A 17,292-nucleotide genomic window follows, 5' to 3' on the forward strand; every position below is an offset into this window, starting at 1 on the left:
AAATGGTGAGGTGTATCCTATCCCATGAGTTCTGCCTATGAGAGGAGGCATCCCTTGAGTAGCCTATGGCGTGCCTACTCCTGCACACACACAGGCACACACACACACGCCTACTCCCGCTATCCTGGACTTTTGAACGCACTACAGCTGATGGCAGGCAGATTTGATCTGAATTTCACTTTCATCCCACACATAACAGCCACCCCCACACTCAGCCAGCTGACACACACACACACACACACACACACACACACACACAACATACTCAGACAGACAGACACACACACACACACAGACACAGATACAGATACAGACACACACACACAACATACTCAGACAGACACACACACACACACACACACAGACACACACACAGATACAGACAGATAGACACACACACACACATACAGACAGACAGACAGACAGACAGACACACAGAGACAGACACACTTACAGACACAGACACACACACACACACACACACACACACACACACTGACTGTGACCGACTGAGCGAGATCAGAAAGAAAGAGAGAACATAAAATGGCATGTTTACATAAGAGCCACAGAGAGCAACAGCAGTGTCTGTCTGATGATGGTGTGGATCCCTCATGTTAAGCTCGAAAGACCACGTCTAAGACTAGATATTGATTAAGAGCATGTTCTAGAAATCTGTTCAACCCGCCCACACACACACAACACACACACACACACACACACACACACACACACACACACACACACACACACACACACACACACAGGCATACAACAGGCTACCTGCTCTCAGGATTAGTAGGGTGACGCATTGTCTCACCAACACATGATTTCACTGTTCCACTTGCCTGAAATCCTTCTGAAATTGTAATAATTCCAGAAGGATTAGGTCTACGTTTACTCCATGTCAGTCTGTCTAGGAATGGGTAATCTCCCCTAATCCACAACCCCGCAGACAAAACATAACTTTACAGTGATAGCCTATACTGTTTCTCACCACATGCATGTGAACCTTCCACTGCGAGGAGAGTGAAGGCACTTTTAGATGGCCATGACAAGCCAGTCTAGCTAAGAAAGAAAGACACGCACGCACGCACGCACGCACGCACGCACGCACGCACGCACAAACAAACAAACAAACAAACAAACAAACAAACAAACAAACAAACAAACAAACAAACAAACAAACAAACAAACAAACAAACAAACAAACAAACACACACACACACACACACACACACACACACACACACACACACACACACACACACACACACACACACACACACACACACACACACACACACACACACTAAACATTTATATTTTAAGTTGTTTCACACATAGGTCATTGCATGGCTTTCAAAGGGGGATCTAGGACGACCAGCCAAGGGGGCCACAAAATAATTTGCTTTAGGCTAACCTAAATTATAAAGTTGAGGTTTAAAATCCATAATGGCTCCTTTCACCCAGAAAAAAGCAAATTGTGTCTTATCCACCCACATAGGCTAAAGCCATCCTTAGGCTAGCCTACACCAGACCTAAGGCTTGAACATCATTAGTTAAAAGACTCCAAATCTTGTCAAAGTCATAGCATAGGTCTAATCTGGAAAAACTTCACTACCACTGCTTAGCTTTAATTATTTGTCACATAGCTAGCTGATGAATGTGTAGACATGTTTGAGTCAGTCCATGACGAAGGATAGTGGACCTGGCTACAACTTCAGAGAATAAATGGCATCCTAGGCCTACTGTTATGAGAGGGTCCTCGGAAAATGTTCTCTTTTATCCTTGGAATAAAATAAAACTGAGAACCCCTATCTTAGGCAACACTGTATTCTTCTGTAGTTCTATGTTATAACATGTCATGGCCCTGACCTATGTACTTCAACCATCCCTATCTTTTACTGTCTATGCCATCCCTGCCTGTAACTTTAGGATTCCTACCTTGACCAAATTTGAACGCATCCGGAAAACGGAAGTCACGTGCTCATCTCAGACCTTTCACTGTTGCTATGGCCGCCCTGTGTCTCCATGTCAACTACAGAGATAACTAACTTGTTAGCAGAAAAGCAGCTTGCTAGGTAAGACATACCACTTATGAAATGTATACTTTTGCATATAGTTGCTGCTCATATGAGCCACCAACAAAATTATGTGATGACAGAAGCAGGGTCGATGCTAAGTACTGTAACCACTGTTAGAGGCTAATACTGGATGCTAAAAACAATGGCTATGTAGACAAGCTATGGTAGCTAACTAGCTGTCGGTTTGTTTGCAAGTTTTGAGCAAGCTATCTAACTGTCTAGCTAACGCCGTCAGCCTGGCAGGTTCACAGTACGTTGTCGATTTCCTCACAAGTAATCATACATTTATCGGACAGTGTAACATTTATTAGATTGGTTTAATTTAGCTTACGATAACGTTCGTCTGATTTCACTCGTCAGCTGTGAGGTTAGCTGACCAGTTGGCGAATTAACCTAAGTTAGAAACATTCCTCGCTGACAGTAAATGTTGACGTAAAAGTTAAGATAATAAGTTAACGTTAACTTTAGCAGGTTAGATCAGGTCGATATCTTAGCACAATCAGGTGTGTAATGTTTTGTCAGTCGGTGATAAAACATTTTTTCTTAGATGTAGTACTAGTCAGTTCCCTTTCATTTTTATGATGCTTGAACATCAATGTTACCTCTGACCATAGGCTATAATGAATGTCGCGTTGGTTTGTTTTTACTAAACGTTAGCGATATCTTGCTGGCTAAGGTTAACCTAATGTTAGCTCTACCGCCTACTGGGACACTGATAGTTCATATCGAATAACGTTACCGTTAGGAGGCTAGGTGGCTTGCAAGGTTCGATGTTGCACGTCGGGTGATGACTTTGTATCGTCGGCGTAATTCTCCGAAGTAATACATGTTGGCAATATCAACACACGCCAGTTAGACATAGTTTGATATTGTAGATAACCTGTGCAGTGCCTTGCCCAGACTGTAGGCTATGTCATGCTTACTTTTTTTCTTGCAGAAGGACAGAGAGATGGCAGAGACAGGTGATAGTAAAAAGGAAGAAGCTGACTACAAGAGACTACACAGTTTCCCTCTCATAAGGGTGAGTGCGTGTGGGAGAGAGAGAGCATGTCTGTGTGTGTGTGTGTGTGAGTGTGCCTGTGAGTAGATAGATAGATAGATAGATAGATAGATACTTTATTGATCCCCAAAGGGAAATTCAAGAGTGTGACTGTGTGTGAGAGAGAGAAAGTAAGTAAGTCAATGCAAAAACAAGTTGATTTATGCATTTCATATACTGTATAGAGGTCATTCAATGTGCTTTACATAAACACAAGCAAACAGTAGGCTAATATCAAATAAAAGTATAGAAAAACAATAAGAAAAAGAAGAGAAAGAGAATATGTCTCTGTGTGTGAGAGAGCGAGAGAAAGAGAGCGTGTGTGTGAGTGTGAGAGACAAAGAGAGAGAATGTGTGTGTGTGTGTGTGTGTGTGTGTGTGTGTGTGTGTGACAGAGAGAGAGAGAGCATGTGCGAGGCTATATCCATACTGCTCCAAGTCCGATCCGCATCCACAAACACGTATGAGTTTTGCAATACATACAATGGATGTGCATCCACAAACACGTATGAGTTTTGCAGAAGATAAAATGGATGTGCATCCACAAACACGTATGAGTTTTGCAATACATACAATGGATGTGCATCCACAAACACGTATGAGTTTTGCAGAAGATACGATGGATGTGCGTCCACATTACACGATGGATACGTAATACTGTCGGCTGTTCACCCTTTGTAAAGTCCTGCATCCTTATCGTTACTGTTGCTAGGTCAGATAAGCAATGGCAATGCAGTGTTAAAAACACTTGAGTGAATGTGTGTGTGTGTGTGAGTGAGAAAATGCCATAATGTGTGTGTTTTTGTGCAGCACACAGATATGCCGGAGGAGATGAGAGTTGAGACCATGGAGCTGTGTGTCACTGCCTGCGAGAAGTTTGCCACCAACAACGAGGTGTGTGTTGTGTGTGCATGTGTGTGTGTTGTGTGTGCATGTGTGTGTGTTGTGTGTGCATGTGTGTGTGTTGTGTGAGCATGTGAACATGTGTATGCACAATTAGAGCCCTTCAGTCTGTTCTTAGAAGATTTCTGGTTGAAACGTTCAGAGTCAACACAGATACTTTGAAATGGAAGTTAATTGGACTTTAGTGCAGTGCTGTACTAAGTGTCAACTTTAAAACTTTTTCAAATATAGTTTTGATGTAGTAAGTTGCCATCAGCTCAATGTTGATGCCTTTGCCACCGGATATGGCTTAGGGTTTGTTTATGCAGTTGAAAGGGTCTATGCACTTGCTTATGTATAATGATGGCCGCAACAACTGGGGCAAACTGTCCGTGCCAACACACACATTATTGGTTTTCGTACTAGGCTAATGATATTGTGCTGTGTGTGTATTTGTGATCTGTTTCTATAACAGTCTCATTGGTGTGTGTGTGTGTGTGTGTGTGTGTGTGCTGAGCGAGGCTATGCTCTGTTTTGGCCTGCTTTTCAGGGCAGTTGGAGTTGCTTACTGGGAGGAAGTGGGTTAGTCCCCCCCCCCCCCCCCCACACACACACACACACACACACACACACACTCACTCCATAATGGACACACGAGGTAGCAGCCATCTCAGACTGGATCCACATGAACACACACACACACACACACACACACACACGCACACACACACACACACACACACACACACTCACACACACACACATGATTGCCAGCATACCAGCAGGTCCCAGTGGGCGCTCGCAGTTGGCATCTCTACTGATACGCTGGCACCCCTTACACCATCTGCCTCTCGCCAGCCTCCCTCTCTCTCTCTCTCTCCCTCTCTCTCTCTCTCTCCCTCTCTCTCTCTCCCTCTCTCTCTCTCTCTTTCTCTCTTTCCCTCTCTTTCTCTCTCTCTCTCTTTCTCTCTTTCCCTCTCTCTCTCTCTCTTTCTTTCTCTCTTTCTCTCTCTCTCTCTCCATCCCTCTCTCTCTCTCTCTCTATACTGTGCCATGTCTTTTCCAGGAGCTGTCTCTCACCCTTTCTCTCCGTCATTTCTCTCTGTGTCTCAGACTGTGTTCTCTCCTCCTCCCTCCCTCCGTCTCTCCATCATTCTCTCTCTCTCCACCCCCCCCCCCTCTCTCTCTGTTCAGTTCGGTTCAGTTTAGTTTCAAAAGAGCTCTATTGGCATATTAAAAACTCAATTAGTATTGCCCTAGCATCTCCACATACATGACTACAACCCCCTCCTCTCTCTCTCTCAATTCAATGTAGCTTTATTGGCATGAAAGTTTCAGAAACATTATTGCCAAAGCTCAATTACATGTACACATAAGAGGTTAAAGGAAAATAAATAAATGTTTGACAGAATTTGTGGAATTAATGTATAAGTGGACATAAACATAGACATAGAATAGACATAGACATCTCTCTCTCTCTCTCTCTCTCTCTCTCTCTCTCTCTCTCTCTCTCTCTCTCTCTCTCTCTCTCTCTCTCTCTGTCAGGTCACTTGTCTCTCATTAGCACTACTGTTGGTCTTTGTAGGCTCAGTCAACCTTCCCTGACATGTGTGGGTCTCTATCGTTCCTCTCCACCTCTCTTTCTCACACTCTTTCATTCTCTCTTTCCCTCTCTCTATCTCTCCCTCTCTTCAATCTCTCTCCCCCACACACACACAGTGTGCAGCCAGACTGATAAATCAGGCCATGGCGAGAAATGCTACTATTACTCATTTCAGAGCAGGTTTGCCTTTGAAGGCAGACCTCACTCATTCAGAGCAGTTTTCTCCCTTCATGCTGATGACGGGGCAGCAAGTGCACTCTTCAGCTGTTAAGGAAGCTTATTGGCCAGGTTTGTGTACACAAACAAGGAATTTGACTCTGGTTAACTGCTCCTAAAGTAAAACACTCAAACAAATAAAACATAAATTAAAAGAATGAAAAATAGAACAGTAAGAATATAATGAAGGGCAGTAGAATAAGGTCCCCTTGAACAAACCCTTCCTCTTTATCAGCTTTGCCTGTAATATAAACGAAGGGGCCGTTTGCAATGCCTCAGGTCCTCTTGAACACCCCCTTCCTGTTTGTGTTTGTGTTTGTGTTGTGGTCATTGAACACCCTTCCTGTTTGTGTTTGTGTTGTGGTCATTGAACGCCCCCTTCCTGTTTGTCTTTGTGTTGTAGTCAGAGGGTGGCCTCAGGTCCTCTTGAACGCCCCCTTCCTGTTTGTCTTTGTGTTGTGGTCATTGAACGCCCCTTTCCTGTTTGTGTTTGTGCTGTGCTCATTGAACGCCCCCTTCCTGTTTGTGTTTGTGTTGAGCTCATTGAACACCCTTCCTGTTTGTGTTTGTGCTGTGCTCATTGAACGCCCCCTTCCTGTTTGTGTTTGTGCTGTGGTCAGAGCGCGGCCAAGATGATCAAGGAGACCATGGACAAGAAGTTCGGCAGCTCGTGGCACGTGGTGATCGGCGAGGGCTTCGGCTTCGAGGTCACGCACGAGGTCAAGAACCTGCTCTACATGTTCTTCGGAGGGAGCCTGGCCGTGTGTGTGTGGAAGTGCTCCTAGCACACGTGTACATGCACACACACACGCACACACACACACACACACACACACACACACACACACACACACACACACACACACACACACACACACACACACACACACACCTTTCACAAATCAGCTGGATTGTCACTACCTACTGTTTTTAGGATTTCTACTGTATGTGCACAGTGTATGCCACAGTACACCAAACACGACTGCACACTCTCTTACCAGCCAGCCTAATACACACACACACACACACACACACACACGCACACACACACACACACACACACGCGCGCACACACCTGAAGACACACCAGTGCTCAGGCCATTGGCTTAGGGAGTGTGTGCAGTGTCTGAAATGATATACAGCCTCTGCTATGCAGTCCTTCTCCTGCTTCAGGTGTCTGTTGATTTGTGACTAACTGACTGGCTGAGAGTGTGTGTGTGTGTGTGTGTGTGTGTGTGTGTGTGTGTGTGTTTGTGTGTGAGAGCATGATTTCTCTCCCACTCTCAGTCTGTGGAAGCTGTCTGATTCACATACATACAAGACCCCCCGCCCATTAATCACGTACACACACACACACAAACGCGCGTTTCCTTCCGCTCAGCCGCATGACGTTTGTGTGTTTGTGTGTACGTGTGTGCGTGTGTGAGTGTGCGCCCATGTGTGAGGGAGAGAGAGAGGAACATGATGTGAGTGTGTGTGTGTGTGTGTGTGTGTGTGTGTGTGTGTGTGTGTGTGTGTGTGTGTGTGTGTGTGTGTGTGTGTGTGTGTCTGTGCTGTTACATTCCATTACATACTTTTTTAAAGTGCATCTTGTATGTCTGTCTCCTATTCTCCTTTCCCTCTCTCTCTTCATCTCTCCATCCCTCCATCTCTTCCTCTTATTCTCTCTCTCCACCTCACCATCACTTCCTCTTATTCTCTCCCTCTCTCTCTGTGTCTCTATCCCTCCCTCCCCTTTGGCACGCACTCTGTGGGTCCCTGAGCTCACACCATCTGTCATATTCCTCTTCTCGTTTCTGTTCTGTTTTTTTATCTCAGTCTTTTTCTGCCTTCATCACTTCCTCTTTATCTCTGTATTCCCCTGAAACCTCTCCGTCTGTCCGTCCGTCCGTCCAGCCTTCATCTCTTCAGACCTCCAGTCTGACCCCACCATCACCGCCGTTTCCACACTACATCCTCCACAATGCCCCGTGCCAAGTCCACACTACATCCCCCACAACCCCCGGCACCAAGTCTGCACTACATCCCCCACAACCCCCGGCACCAAGTCTGCACTACATCCCCCACAATGCCTGGCACAAAGTCCCCTCATAAAAATGCCACAGGGATTTCTCAAATGTTCTCAATGTATATACTTGAATACCATTGTATAAAAAAAACCAACAAAAACATTTTTTTTTCTCACTCTAGTGAATGCATTCATATTAGCTTTGTTCGTATATTTTGTATGAAAAGGGCTCGACATTTCAACGAATGCTTTTTGGTTTTTAAATTAACAATAAACAAAAGGCTGCAACTCTGCTGTCGTGACCAAACGCCCACCCCGGGTTGACCCCGCCCTTTACAGCATCGTGATGAGATCCATCAGAATATTGTGTAACCTGTCGAGGCTGTCGTTAGCACGTCATCATTGTAGAATGACAACGAATGTTTGCCGTGTTGTTGCTGCGTGTGAAGACTCCGTATGCTGGCAAGAACGAAGACATCTTCCTGATCAGCACTCTGTGTCCTACAGAGGGATCGACCAATAGGAAACAGGCGCTCGAGGCTGGTCCCAGACCTGCTGGAAGCCCGGAACTGTGATAGCTGGACCCACGTCAGTTGACACTGAACTGTTCCACCGTCAATACTGTCAGAATGTTTGTCTCATAGAACTGTTTCCGTCTCTGAACACACTAATAAAGTGCCCTGGAATGTCCTCACCTGGACATTGTGCTCGCGTGTCATTATTCATGACTAGAATGCTCTCATTTGGTCACAGCAGGACTGTGTGAACTCAGGTGGGTGGTCTAGTATAGGGGCAAAGAGTACTCTTAAGTAGCTGTGGGTATAGTCTGGTCTCTGGTGGTCTAGTATAGGGGCAAAGAGTACTCTTTGGTAGCTGTGGGTATAGCCTGGTGGTCTAGTAGGGGCAAAGAGTACTCTTAACCCGTTTAATCCCAAATTTTTCCCAGACATGAAAATATCAAAATCATGTGTCTTGAGTAACCCTTTGAAGTAATCAATTACTATTTTTTAAAATTTTAATAAAAAAGTGGGTGAAAAGGAGTGTTTTATTTTCGGTCACAATTGTGACCGCTAGGCAACTACAGAGTCAGAATTTGGGGATTTTCTCTTTTTTTGACACATTTCTTTGTCCAATCATCTAATTTCCAATAAATTCCAAACAGAGATGATATGGGGACATTGTCCCAGGTCTGTTATTTACATTTAAATGTGTATCACAATACAATACTCAACATTGCCTCTGCAATTCTCTGCTATATATATAGTGTGCTGATTTTTACATAGAGAAGCCATTATATCACACTATTATACATAGCTATTGTAATAGCGGATTTTCTACGCTGTTCTTTATCTTAATTTTACTTTCAGTCATTACCTGCACATATCAGATCTAACTGACTGTCCAGATTTGATAATCATACCTCAAAAACAGTAAATCATTGTCCCCATTGACTATGTCACAGGTGGTGGGGGTTGTAATCAACTCGCCAGTCAGCCTGTTGAAGGCAAATTGGCTGAATGTATGCAAAGACTTGCAATAGACATGAACAACCTTACCAGAAAATATATTCCCCACCCCACCAGTAAATCATTGTCCTCATTGACTACTATTTTATGTCACATATACAAACTAGGTGGTGGGGGGTATAATCAACTCGCCAGTCAGCCTGTTAGAGGCATAATGCCTAAATGTATGCTGAGACCTGCAATAGACATGAACAACCTTACCATGTTTACATAGAAAAGCCATTATATCATCTATATCAACTATATACCACAATGCAACAACCACCACATGTTGCAAAAAGAGATGTCGTTTGTCTGTTTATTATTGTAAATCAAGTTTTTAAGCCAAGTATACTTGCGTACACAAGAAATTTGGTTTCTGCATTTATCCCATCCGTGAATTAGTGAACACACATGAAGTGACATCCTAAATAGACAGGGAAAAATCCAGAACGATCTAATAAAGGTCACTACCAAACTTTTCTCAATTGATTCTATAGTACTTTTCCGCGTAGAATCCATTTCTGCTTGGGACATTTTTATATCACGCATAGTTAATGAGATAATTTGCATATTTGAATACACTAGGGCAATTCCATATCAGTTGGAACAGGTCCGACACCATGGTCCTCAGTTTTTCCTGATTTTTGGTCCAAATGTTCCTCCATGTCTCATTGGAAGAAAACCAAAATTTGAGCTGGGTATCTTGTTTAGTTTCTGAGATATGGCTCTTCAAATGTGGTTAGACGTGTCCTAAAAAAAGGCTGAAAATTCCTGTATTTAATGAGCACCACTTTTTTTTAAACCCCTCTCCTCTCTTAAGGCTACCATATTATTTTCTAAAAATTTGAACACTGGGGCAGTACCCTGTGTTGTTGTCCAAAATCACAAAGGAATTACAGTCCTTCCCACCATTGGAGACTTATCCATCGAAACAAACCCATATTTTTTTGAAAGCAATGAAAAAAAAAACTGTTTTTGTTCTCTTATGGTCATGAATGCCTAGCACTCACATTTTTAAAACTCTACATATTTATAGTCCATGAGTAAGAGAACATGTTGATAAAAAATTGAGATGTTTTTTTTTCTTATTTCTAGGCTATGAGCCTTCAAAGTTGGCCAAAATGGCGTTTTTTCCTAAAAATGCCACTTTTATTGCCTTTTTCCAAGGACAAGATGAAATGCAAATCCAACATTTCTTTTTTTCTGCAATAGTGTGGCACTTTGTAGACCATGTGAATGTGGTAGATCCGACCTGTCCATTCTAATATCCCCACAGCACATGTCTGAAGTTAGAAAAAATGAAAAATAGTCTTGGCTGAAGGAGGTGTTGGTTTGATTTGTATGAACCTCTTAGAAGGACAATATGGGGTGTAAACCCATTTTTTCTGTTTGAGGGATCAGAATGCCATCTTGTAAATAGGATAAAAATGTTGTATCCCATTTCTACTCTTTAGTGATCCCTTAAAATATGTCCAAAAGTTGTCAAAAATGAAAAAGGCAACTAAATTGAGGGGCTTAAATGGCCAAGTGGATCAAGTCACACAAGGTTAAAAATGTAATATAAGACAGATGAGAAACTGAGGGAGAACACTGTGAAATGTTTAACCCTGTTACGACGGCCTTTGAACCCACTGTGTCCCTAATATCCTGTGATAACCGGAAGTTGGTTTAAAACAGGAAATAAACTTTAAAAAGGCTATATCTAGAGAACGGAAGGTCATATAAATAAACATTCACTTCTTGCTTGATCCTCATGGGCGAATTATGTCTGATGGAGCAAATCAGATTGAGTCTACGACCTTCCGTTCAATAGTTGTTTGCAAAAAACTATTTCCCATTGAAATGAATGGGAAAAAAAACAAAAAACTGTAAGTGTTGAGGCCAAAATCATGGTTTGAGATATTGTGTAGGAGTATGTTTCAGACCATTTGGAGTTGATCGGTACCCACTTTGTGTGACAAAAAAAATATTATTAATTTAACTTATGGATGGATATGGATGACCAAAAAGTGTAGGATTTTCACTGGTCCTAGGGTTATGTTTATCTAAGTGGATCTCAGGTTAACTGTCCAGGGATACCATTAGAACAAATCACAATGCATGCTGCATCCAACGGTAACTCCAACAGCAACCAGGAGACAATATGCTTCATGCAGAAGAAATTTGTTTAATGAGAATGAACCTCAGTTAGGGACACAGTGGGTTCAAAGGCCATCATAGCAGGGATTATACATTTAACAGTGTTCTCCCCCAGTATCTCTTCTGTCTTATATTTCATTTTTAGCCTTGTGACTTGATCCACTTGGCCATTTAAGCCCCTCAATTTAGTCGCCTTTTTTCCCCCATTTATGACAACTTTTGGACATATTTTAAGGGATCACTAAAGAGTAAAAATGGGATATAACATTTTTATCCTGTTTACAGGATGGCATTCTGATCCCTCAAAAAGATAAAATGGGTTTACATCCCATATTGTCCTTCTAAGAGGTTCATACAAATCAAACCAACACCTCCTTCAGCCAAGACATTTTTTCATTTTTTCTAGCTTCAGACATGTGCTGTGGGGATATTAAAATGGACAGGTCGGATCTACCACATTCATATGATCTACAAAGTGCCACACTATTGCAGAAAAAAATAAATGTTGGATTTGCATTTCATCTTGTCCTTGGAAAAAGGCAATAAAAGTGGCATTTTGGCCAACTTTGAAGGCTCATAGCCTCGAAATAAGAAAAAAAAACATCTCAATTTTTTTGTCAACATGTTCTCTTACTCATGGACTATATATATGCAGAGTTTTAAAAATGTGAGTGCTAGGCATTCATGACCATAAGAGAACAAAAACAGGCATTTTTTTCATTGCTTTCAAAAAAAATATGGGTTTGTTTCGATGAATAAGTCTCCAATGGTGGGAAGGACTGTAATTCCTTTGTGATTTTGGACAACAACACAGGGTACTGCCCCAGTGTTCAAATTTTTAGAAAATAATATGGTAGCCTTAAGAGAGGAGAGGGGTTTAAAAAAAAGTGGTGCTCATTAAATACAGGAATTGTCAGCCTTTTTTTAGGACACGTCTAACCACATTTGAAGAGCCATATCTCAGAAACTAAACAAGATACCCAGCTCAAATTTTGGTTTTCTTCTAATGCGACATGGAGGAACATTTGGACCAAAAATCAGGAAAAACTGAGGACCATGGTGTCGGACCTGTTCCAACTGATATGGAATTGCCCTAATGTATTCAAATATGCAAATTATCTCATTAACTATGCGTGATATAAAAATGTCCCAAGCAGAAATGGATTCTACGCGGAAAAGTACTATAGAATCAATTGAGAAAAGTTTGGTAGTGACCTTTATTAGATCGTTCTGGATTTTTCCCTGTCTAAAATTACCTGGTCCCTTTGCTCCAAAGGCCTCATATTCATAAGGCTCTATGTCCCCAGTGTCCTATATCCTGGGACCTATGCTCATTCGGGTATCTACTATGTGCTTTATAATGCTGGAGGACCCTGGAAACATACAATACTTGACCTGGAGAACACAGGACCCCTGTCCCTGATCCCAAATAACCCTGAGGAGCATAGGAGCCTGCTCTGACCTCAGTTATTGGCCTAATCTAGTGTCAGAATTTTAAATGTTTAAATGTAAATAACAGACCTGGGACAATGTCCCCATATCATCTCTGTTTGGAATTTATTGGAAATTAGATGATTGGACAAAGAAATGTGTCAAAAAAAGAGAAAATCCCCAAAATCTGACTCTGTAGTTGCCTAGCGGTCACAATTGTGACCGTCTTCATGTTCACTCATGCTATGAGAACGCTGAACAAAGTTCACATATTTCATTTGCATCCCTCCATACTAGACACCTTAAAGATTATGGGCTCTATTATCAGGATCAACTGGGCAGTGTCGCAAGTCACTCGCGCTAGTTTCTTTGGGGGCGGTCCTAGCGCAAAAGGCTATAATGACAGCTTGAAAAGTGAACATTGCGCTCAGCGCAAAGTGAAAAGGGGTTGTCTTAATTTAGTTAATTAGTCGTGGGTGTCTTTTGGGCGTAGCATGCTATAAACCAATTAGATTTCACACTCTCATTCCCTTTAAAAGCCTGGCGCATTGTTCAATGGTCTGTTGGTATTATCATGGCGGAGTTACCTGGGCGTCTACTCCAGAAGAGACCGACTTGCTCGTGCGTGAGGCATGGGCGGCGCGTAATGGAGACTTGGCTTCCTAAGCCTTCCCAACTTTTATGCTGGGAAATTGTGAAAATAATGTACATGATGTGTGAATATTATTTTCTAACACGGATAGTTCCGGTCCTTGATGATGATTGGCTGAATCGCGTTCGATGCTGTTATAAAATCCAACATAAACATACACCTTGACCGCATTTCGTTAATGCACTACCACAACTTGCACAAAAGTTAAAGTGGCTGCGTGTCGATGTTGCATGGCAACCATTCCTATGGAAGAAATATGTATTGGCGGAAGAATGATTATCTATGAATACATCGACGTATAGTTACCGTTTTAGAAAAGCAATAAGTCACTCTAGTCCATAGTTTAGGCTACACTGATTTTAGAACAGCTAAGGGGGGTTTTAGGCACTTGCTTACGGTCTCTCGGGGCTTATGACTTAAATAGATTATTTCAGAATGAACGCAGCAGCCGCAGCTGTAGTCAGAAGCTAGTTCTCACTATTGATCATTATCATTATTACATTTCCCTTGTGTGTGTGTGTGTGTGTGTGTGTGTGTGTGTGTGTGTGTGTGTGTGTGTGTATTCACACCAAATTGGCATGCCATGCCGTACCCACCCAATATGCACAGCATCCCATTAGCTGCCTGCCATCAGGCTATTTACAATCTTCTATTTTAAGAAAAAGTCAGTCAATACGTTATCAAAATTAACTTAATGCGCTATATAGCTATATCCACGCGCACACATTTCGTCTGAACAGGAGAGATTACGCACGCAGGCGCGCAACTAGGCTACTTGTTGTTTTCTTTTACTCCGCTATCAGCACACAATGTGAAGCTAATTCACTAACTCCTACTCATCATGGATATCGCAAGTTCTTTAAACAAACAAAACAGAAAGGATGGAGGATGGAGACAGCTAGAGAAGTTATTCCAGATGAGCAATAACAAGGTAGACAGTTGCCAGAACACTACAGCTGTTTAATGCCAGACGTTAAAGGTATGCTAGAACAAAACTAACTGAAGGTAACTTAGCCATAGGGCTGTGTAATGTTGTCTAAATGAGCAGGTCACTGTTAGACGTTATTGTTGTATTATTGCATGTGGATGTTGTTATGCTATGTATGCTACTTGCTGACCAATACACGAACCTAAAACCGAGAAACGGACAAATATTATTTAATTATATTCGGGCTGCGCGCGCTCCTGCTGATGAAAGAAGTGCGCACTGTGCACTCTTCCATATCCCCAAGCCTCATGCGCTCATATAATAGCCTTTCAGCTATGCGCGAGTGATTTCCGACTAGGTTTTTCCTGGTCAGTGGCGCACTTACTTTCTTCATCCATATATTAGCGACTGGCGAGCTTTGCGCCGGACCACACCTCTTCTCTTCACTGACACGCCCGTTAGGGCGCAATATCATCTCCCATTTAGAGAACGTACATTTGCGCTGGACAAATGAATGATGCGCTCGCAGAGAATAGTAATTAAAGGTTGCGCAAGTGGCGAAAGCTCATTGCGTGACCGGCAAAATCGGGCCCTATGTGTACCCAAACTCTTTGCCCTATTTTTACATAAACATACTTTTCTAAGCTTTAGTTTGGGAGCTTTTGGGTGGAAATTTTCTGTTCAGGGTGCAACCGAAACATAAGCAGCTCTGACCATGTGACAAATTACACTACACATTTGGCACTTCACATCTTTAACTGAGACCCTTTCAGGTTTCCATTTATGGGGAAAATGTATTGATACTTCATACAATGACATCTGTAAAGGCACAGAAGCAAAAAAAAAAAATCGGTCACAATTGTGACCGTTGGGATTAAATGGGTTAAGTAGCTGTGGGTATATTCTGGTGGTCTAGTAAGGGCAAAGAGTACTCTTTGGTAGCTGTGGGTATATTCTGGTGGTCTAGTAAGGGCAAAGAGTAGGCTACTCTTAAGTAGCTGTGGGTATAGTCTGGTGGTCTAGTAAGGGCAAAGAGTAGGCTACTCTTAAGTAGCTGTGGGTATAGTCTGGTGGTCTAGTAGGGGCAAAGACTACTCTTAAGTAGCTGTGGGTATAGTCTGGTGGTCTAGTAGGGGCAAAGACTACTCTTAAGTAGCTGTGGGTATAGTCTGGTGGTCTAGTAAGGGCAAAGAGTAGGCTACTCTTAAGTAGCTGTGGGTATAGTCTGGTGGTCTAGTAGGGGCAAAGACTACTCTTTGGTAGCTGTGGGTATAGTCTGGTGGTCTAGTAGGGGCAAAGACTACTCTTTGGTAGCTGTGGGTATAGTCTGGTGGTCTAGTATGGGCAAAGACTACTCTTTGGTAGCTGTGTATTTCTCTGTGGACAAGGCAGAGTGTGTTTATAATACACTCCATCTTTTCCTCGTTCTCTCTCTCTATCCCTCGTTCCTCCATGGGTCTCTGATTTATGATACACACTTATACATAATTATAATGAATTATAATCATACATTAATTGTGTAATATGAATAAACAATTCACTATACTATGCGTCTATACTATAAATACACTATTTGACTTTTCACAAATCTGCTGTAATCAGCCTCCTTAATCCAGACCGATCTGTCAGAGAAAGCCTGCGTGCATGTGTTTGGGCGGGCAGTGTTGAGCGTGTGTGTGTGTGTGTGTGTTTGGGCGGGGGGTACAGTGTTGAGCCCACCCAAGGGCTGGATGTCAGATGACTAATTAATAGGCGTCTGTGACTCTAGAGAACGTTGCCAGCAGCTTCCCTCTGTGTGTGTGTGTGTGTGTGTGTGTGTGTGTGTGTGTGTGTGCGTGCGTGCGTGCGTGCGTGCGTGCGTGCGTGCGTGCGTGCGTGCGTGCGTGCGTGCGTGCGTGCGTGCGTGCGTGCGTGCGTGTGTGTGCACTTTACTTGGACAAACTTCTCTGCAATAATATCTCTGAATATACATAAATGGCAATACTCAATTCTGAGCACAAGCACAAAGCCAGTGATCCTACAGTGTGTGGTAATGATATTTAGAAAACACCAGCAGCACGCTACTGTGAAATGAAATTGAGCTACTAGCTTATTGCAGTGCACTGTGTGCATGCATGAGTGTGTGTGTGTGTGTGTGTGGCCTTGTGTGACAATGTGTTCCATGTGTTTCTGTAGGATCTGTCTTTTGAGCATGTGTGCTTGTGTGTGTGTAGGGAAGTGCTATTGGATATGCACATTACATAAATGGTTTATCTTCTGCTTTGAGTTTGTTTGCGTGTGTCGATTCGAAGTGTGTGTGTGTGTGTGTGTGTGTGTGTGTGTGTGTGTGTGTGTGTGTGTGTGTGTGTGTGTGTGTGTGTGTGTGTGTGTGTGTGACTATTTGCCATGCTATAGAAATCCGCCTCTCTCCCAGCCCACACAGAGCTCAGTTTTGGTGGACGTGGGCAGTGAGGGTCATAGCTTCACACAGAAACACACACACACACACACACACACACACACACACATACACACAGACAGAGAGCTCTGTTGGGTGGATGTGGGCAGTGAGGGTCATAGCTTCACACAGACACACACACACACACACACACACACATACAGTACATACACAAAGATACACACACACACACACACACAGCCACAGAGCTATGTTGGGTGGAAGTGGGCAGCAATATGGAGAGGACGCATATACACACACACACACACACACACACCACACACATGCACACACACACAAGTAGCGAAGTGGACAGGGTCATTGCCACACACACACACACACACCTCTTTCACACATTTGTCTAA

The 17,292-nt window shown here is 42.9% G+C and overlaps 1 protein-coding gene across 1 annotated transcript; it reads left to right on the forward strand.

Moving 5' to 3' along the window:
* Positions 1 to 1,973: 1,973 nt before the first annotated feature.
* Positions 1,974 to 8,532, forward strand: dnal4a (dynein, axonemal, light chain 4a). Its single transcript, XM_062526657.1, has 4 exons — positions 1,974 to 2,081; positions 3,022 to 3,105; positions 3,934 to 4,017; positions 6,445 to 8,532. The coding sequence occupies exons 2-4, from the start codon at positions 3,034 to 3,036 to the stop codon at positions 6,607 to 6,609; spliced, it is 321 nt and encodes a 106-aa protein (XP_062382641.1). The 5' UTR covers positions 1,974 to 2,081; positions 3,022 to 3,033; the 3' UTR covers positions 6,610 to 8,532.
* Positions 8,533 to 17,292: the final 8,760 nt, after the last annotated feature.

Source organism: Sardina pilchardus, chromosome 22, assembly GCF_963854185.1.
Source record: "Sardina pilchardus chromosome 22, fSarPil1.1, whole genome shotgun sequence".
Classification (NCBI taxonomy): domain Eukaryota; kingdom Metazoa; phylum Chordata; class Actinopteri; order Clupeiformes; family Clupeidae; genus Sardina; species Sardina pilchardus.

What these genes read in the sequence shown, in the direction of transcription:
- dnal4a (XM_062526657.1), top strand. Translation starts at nt 3,034, where the DNA reads ATGGCAGAGACAGGTGATAGTAAAAAGGAAGAAGCTGACTACAAGAGA. An exon ending in ACAGTTTCCCTCTCATAAGG is followed by an intron (nt 3,106 to 3,933) that starts GTGAGTGCGTGT and finishes GTTTTTGTGCAG; the next exon opens with CACACAGATATGCCGGAGGA. An exon ending in AGTTTGCCACCAACAACGAG is followed by an intron (nt 4,018 to 6,444) that starts GTGTGTGTTGTG and finishes TGCTGTGGTCAG; the next exon opens with AGCGCGGCCAAGATGATCAA.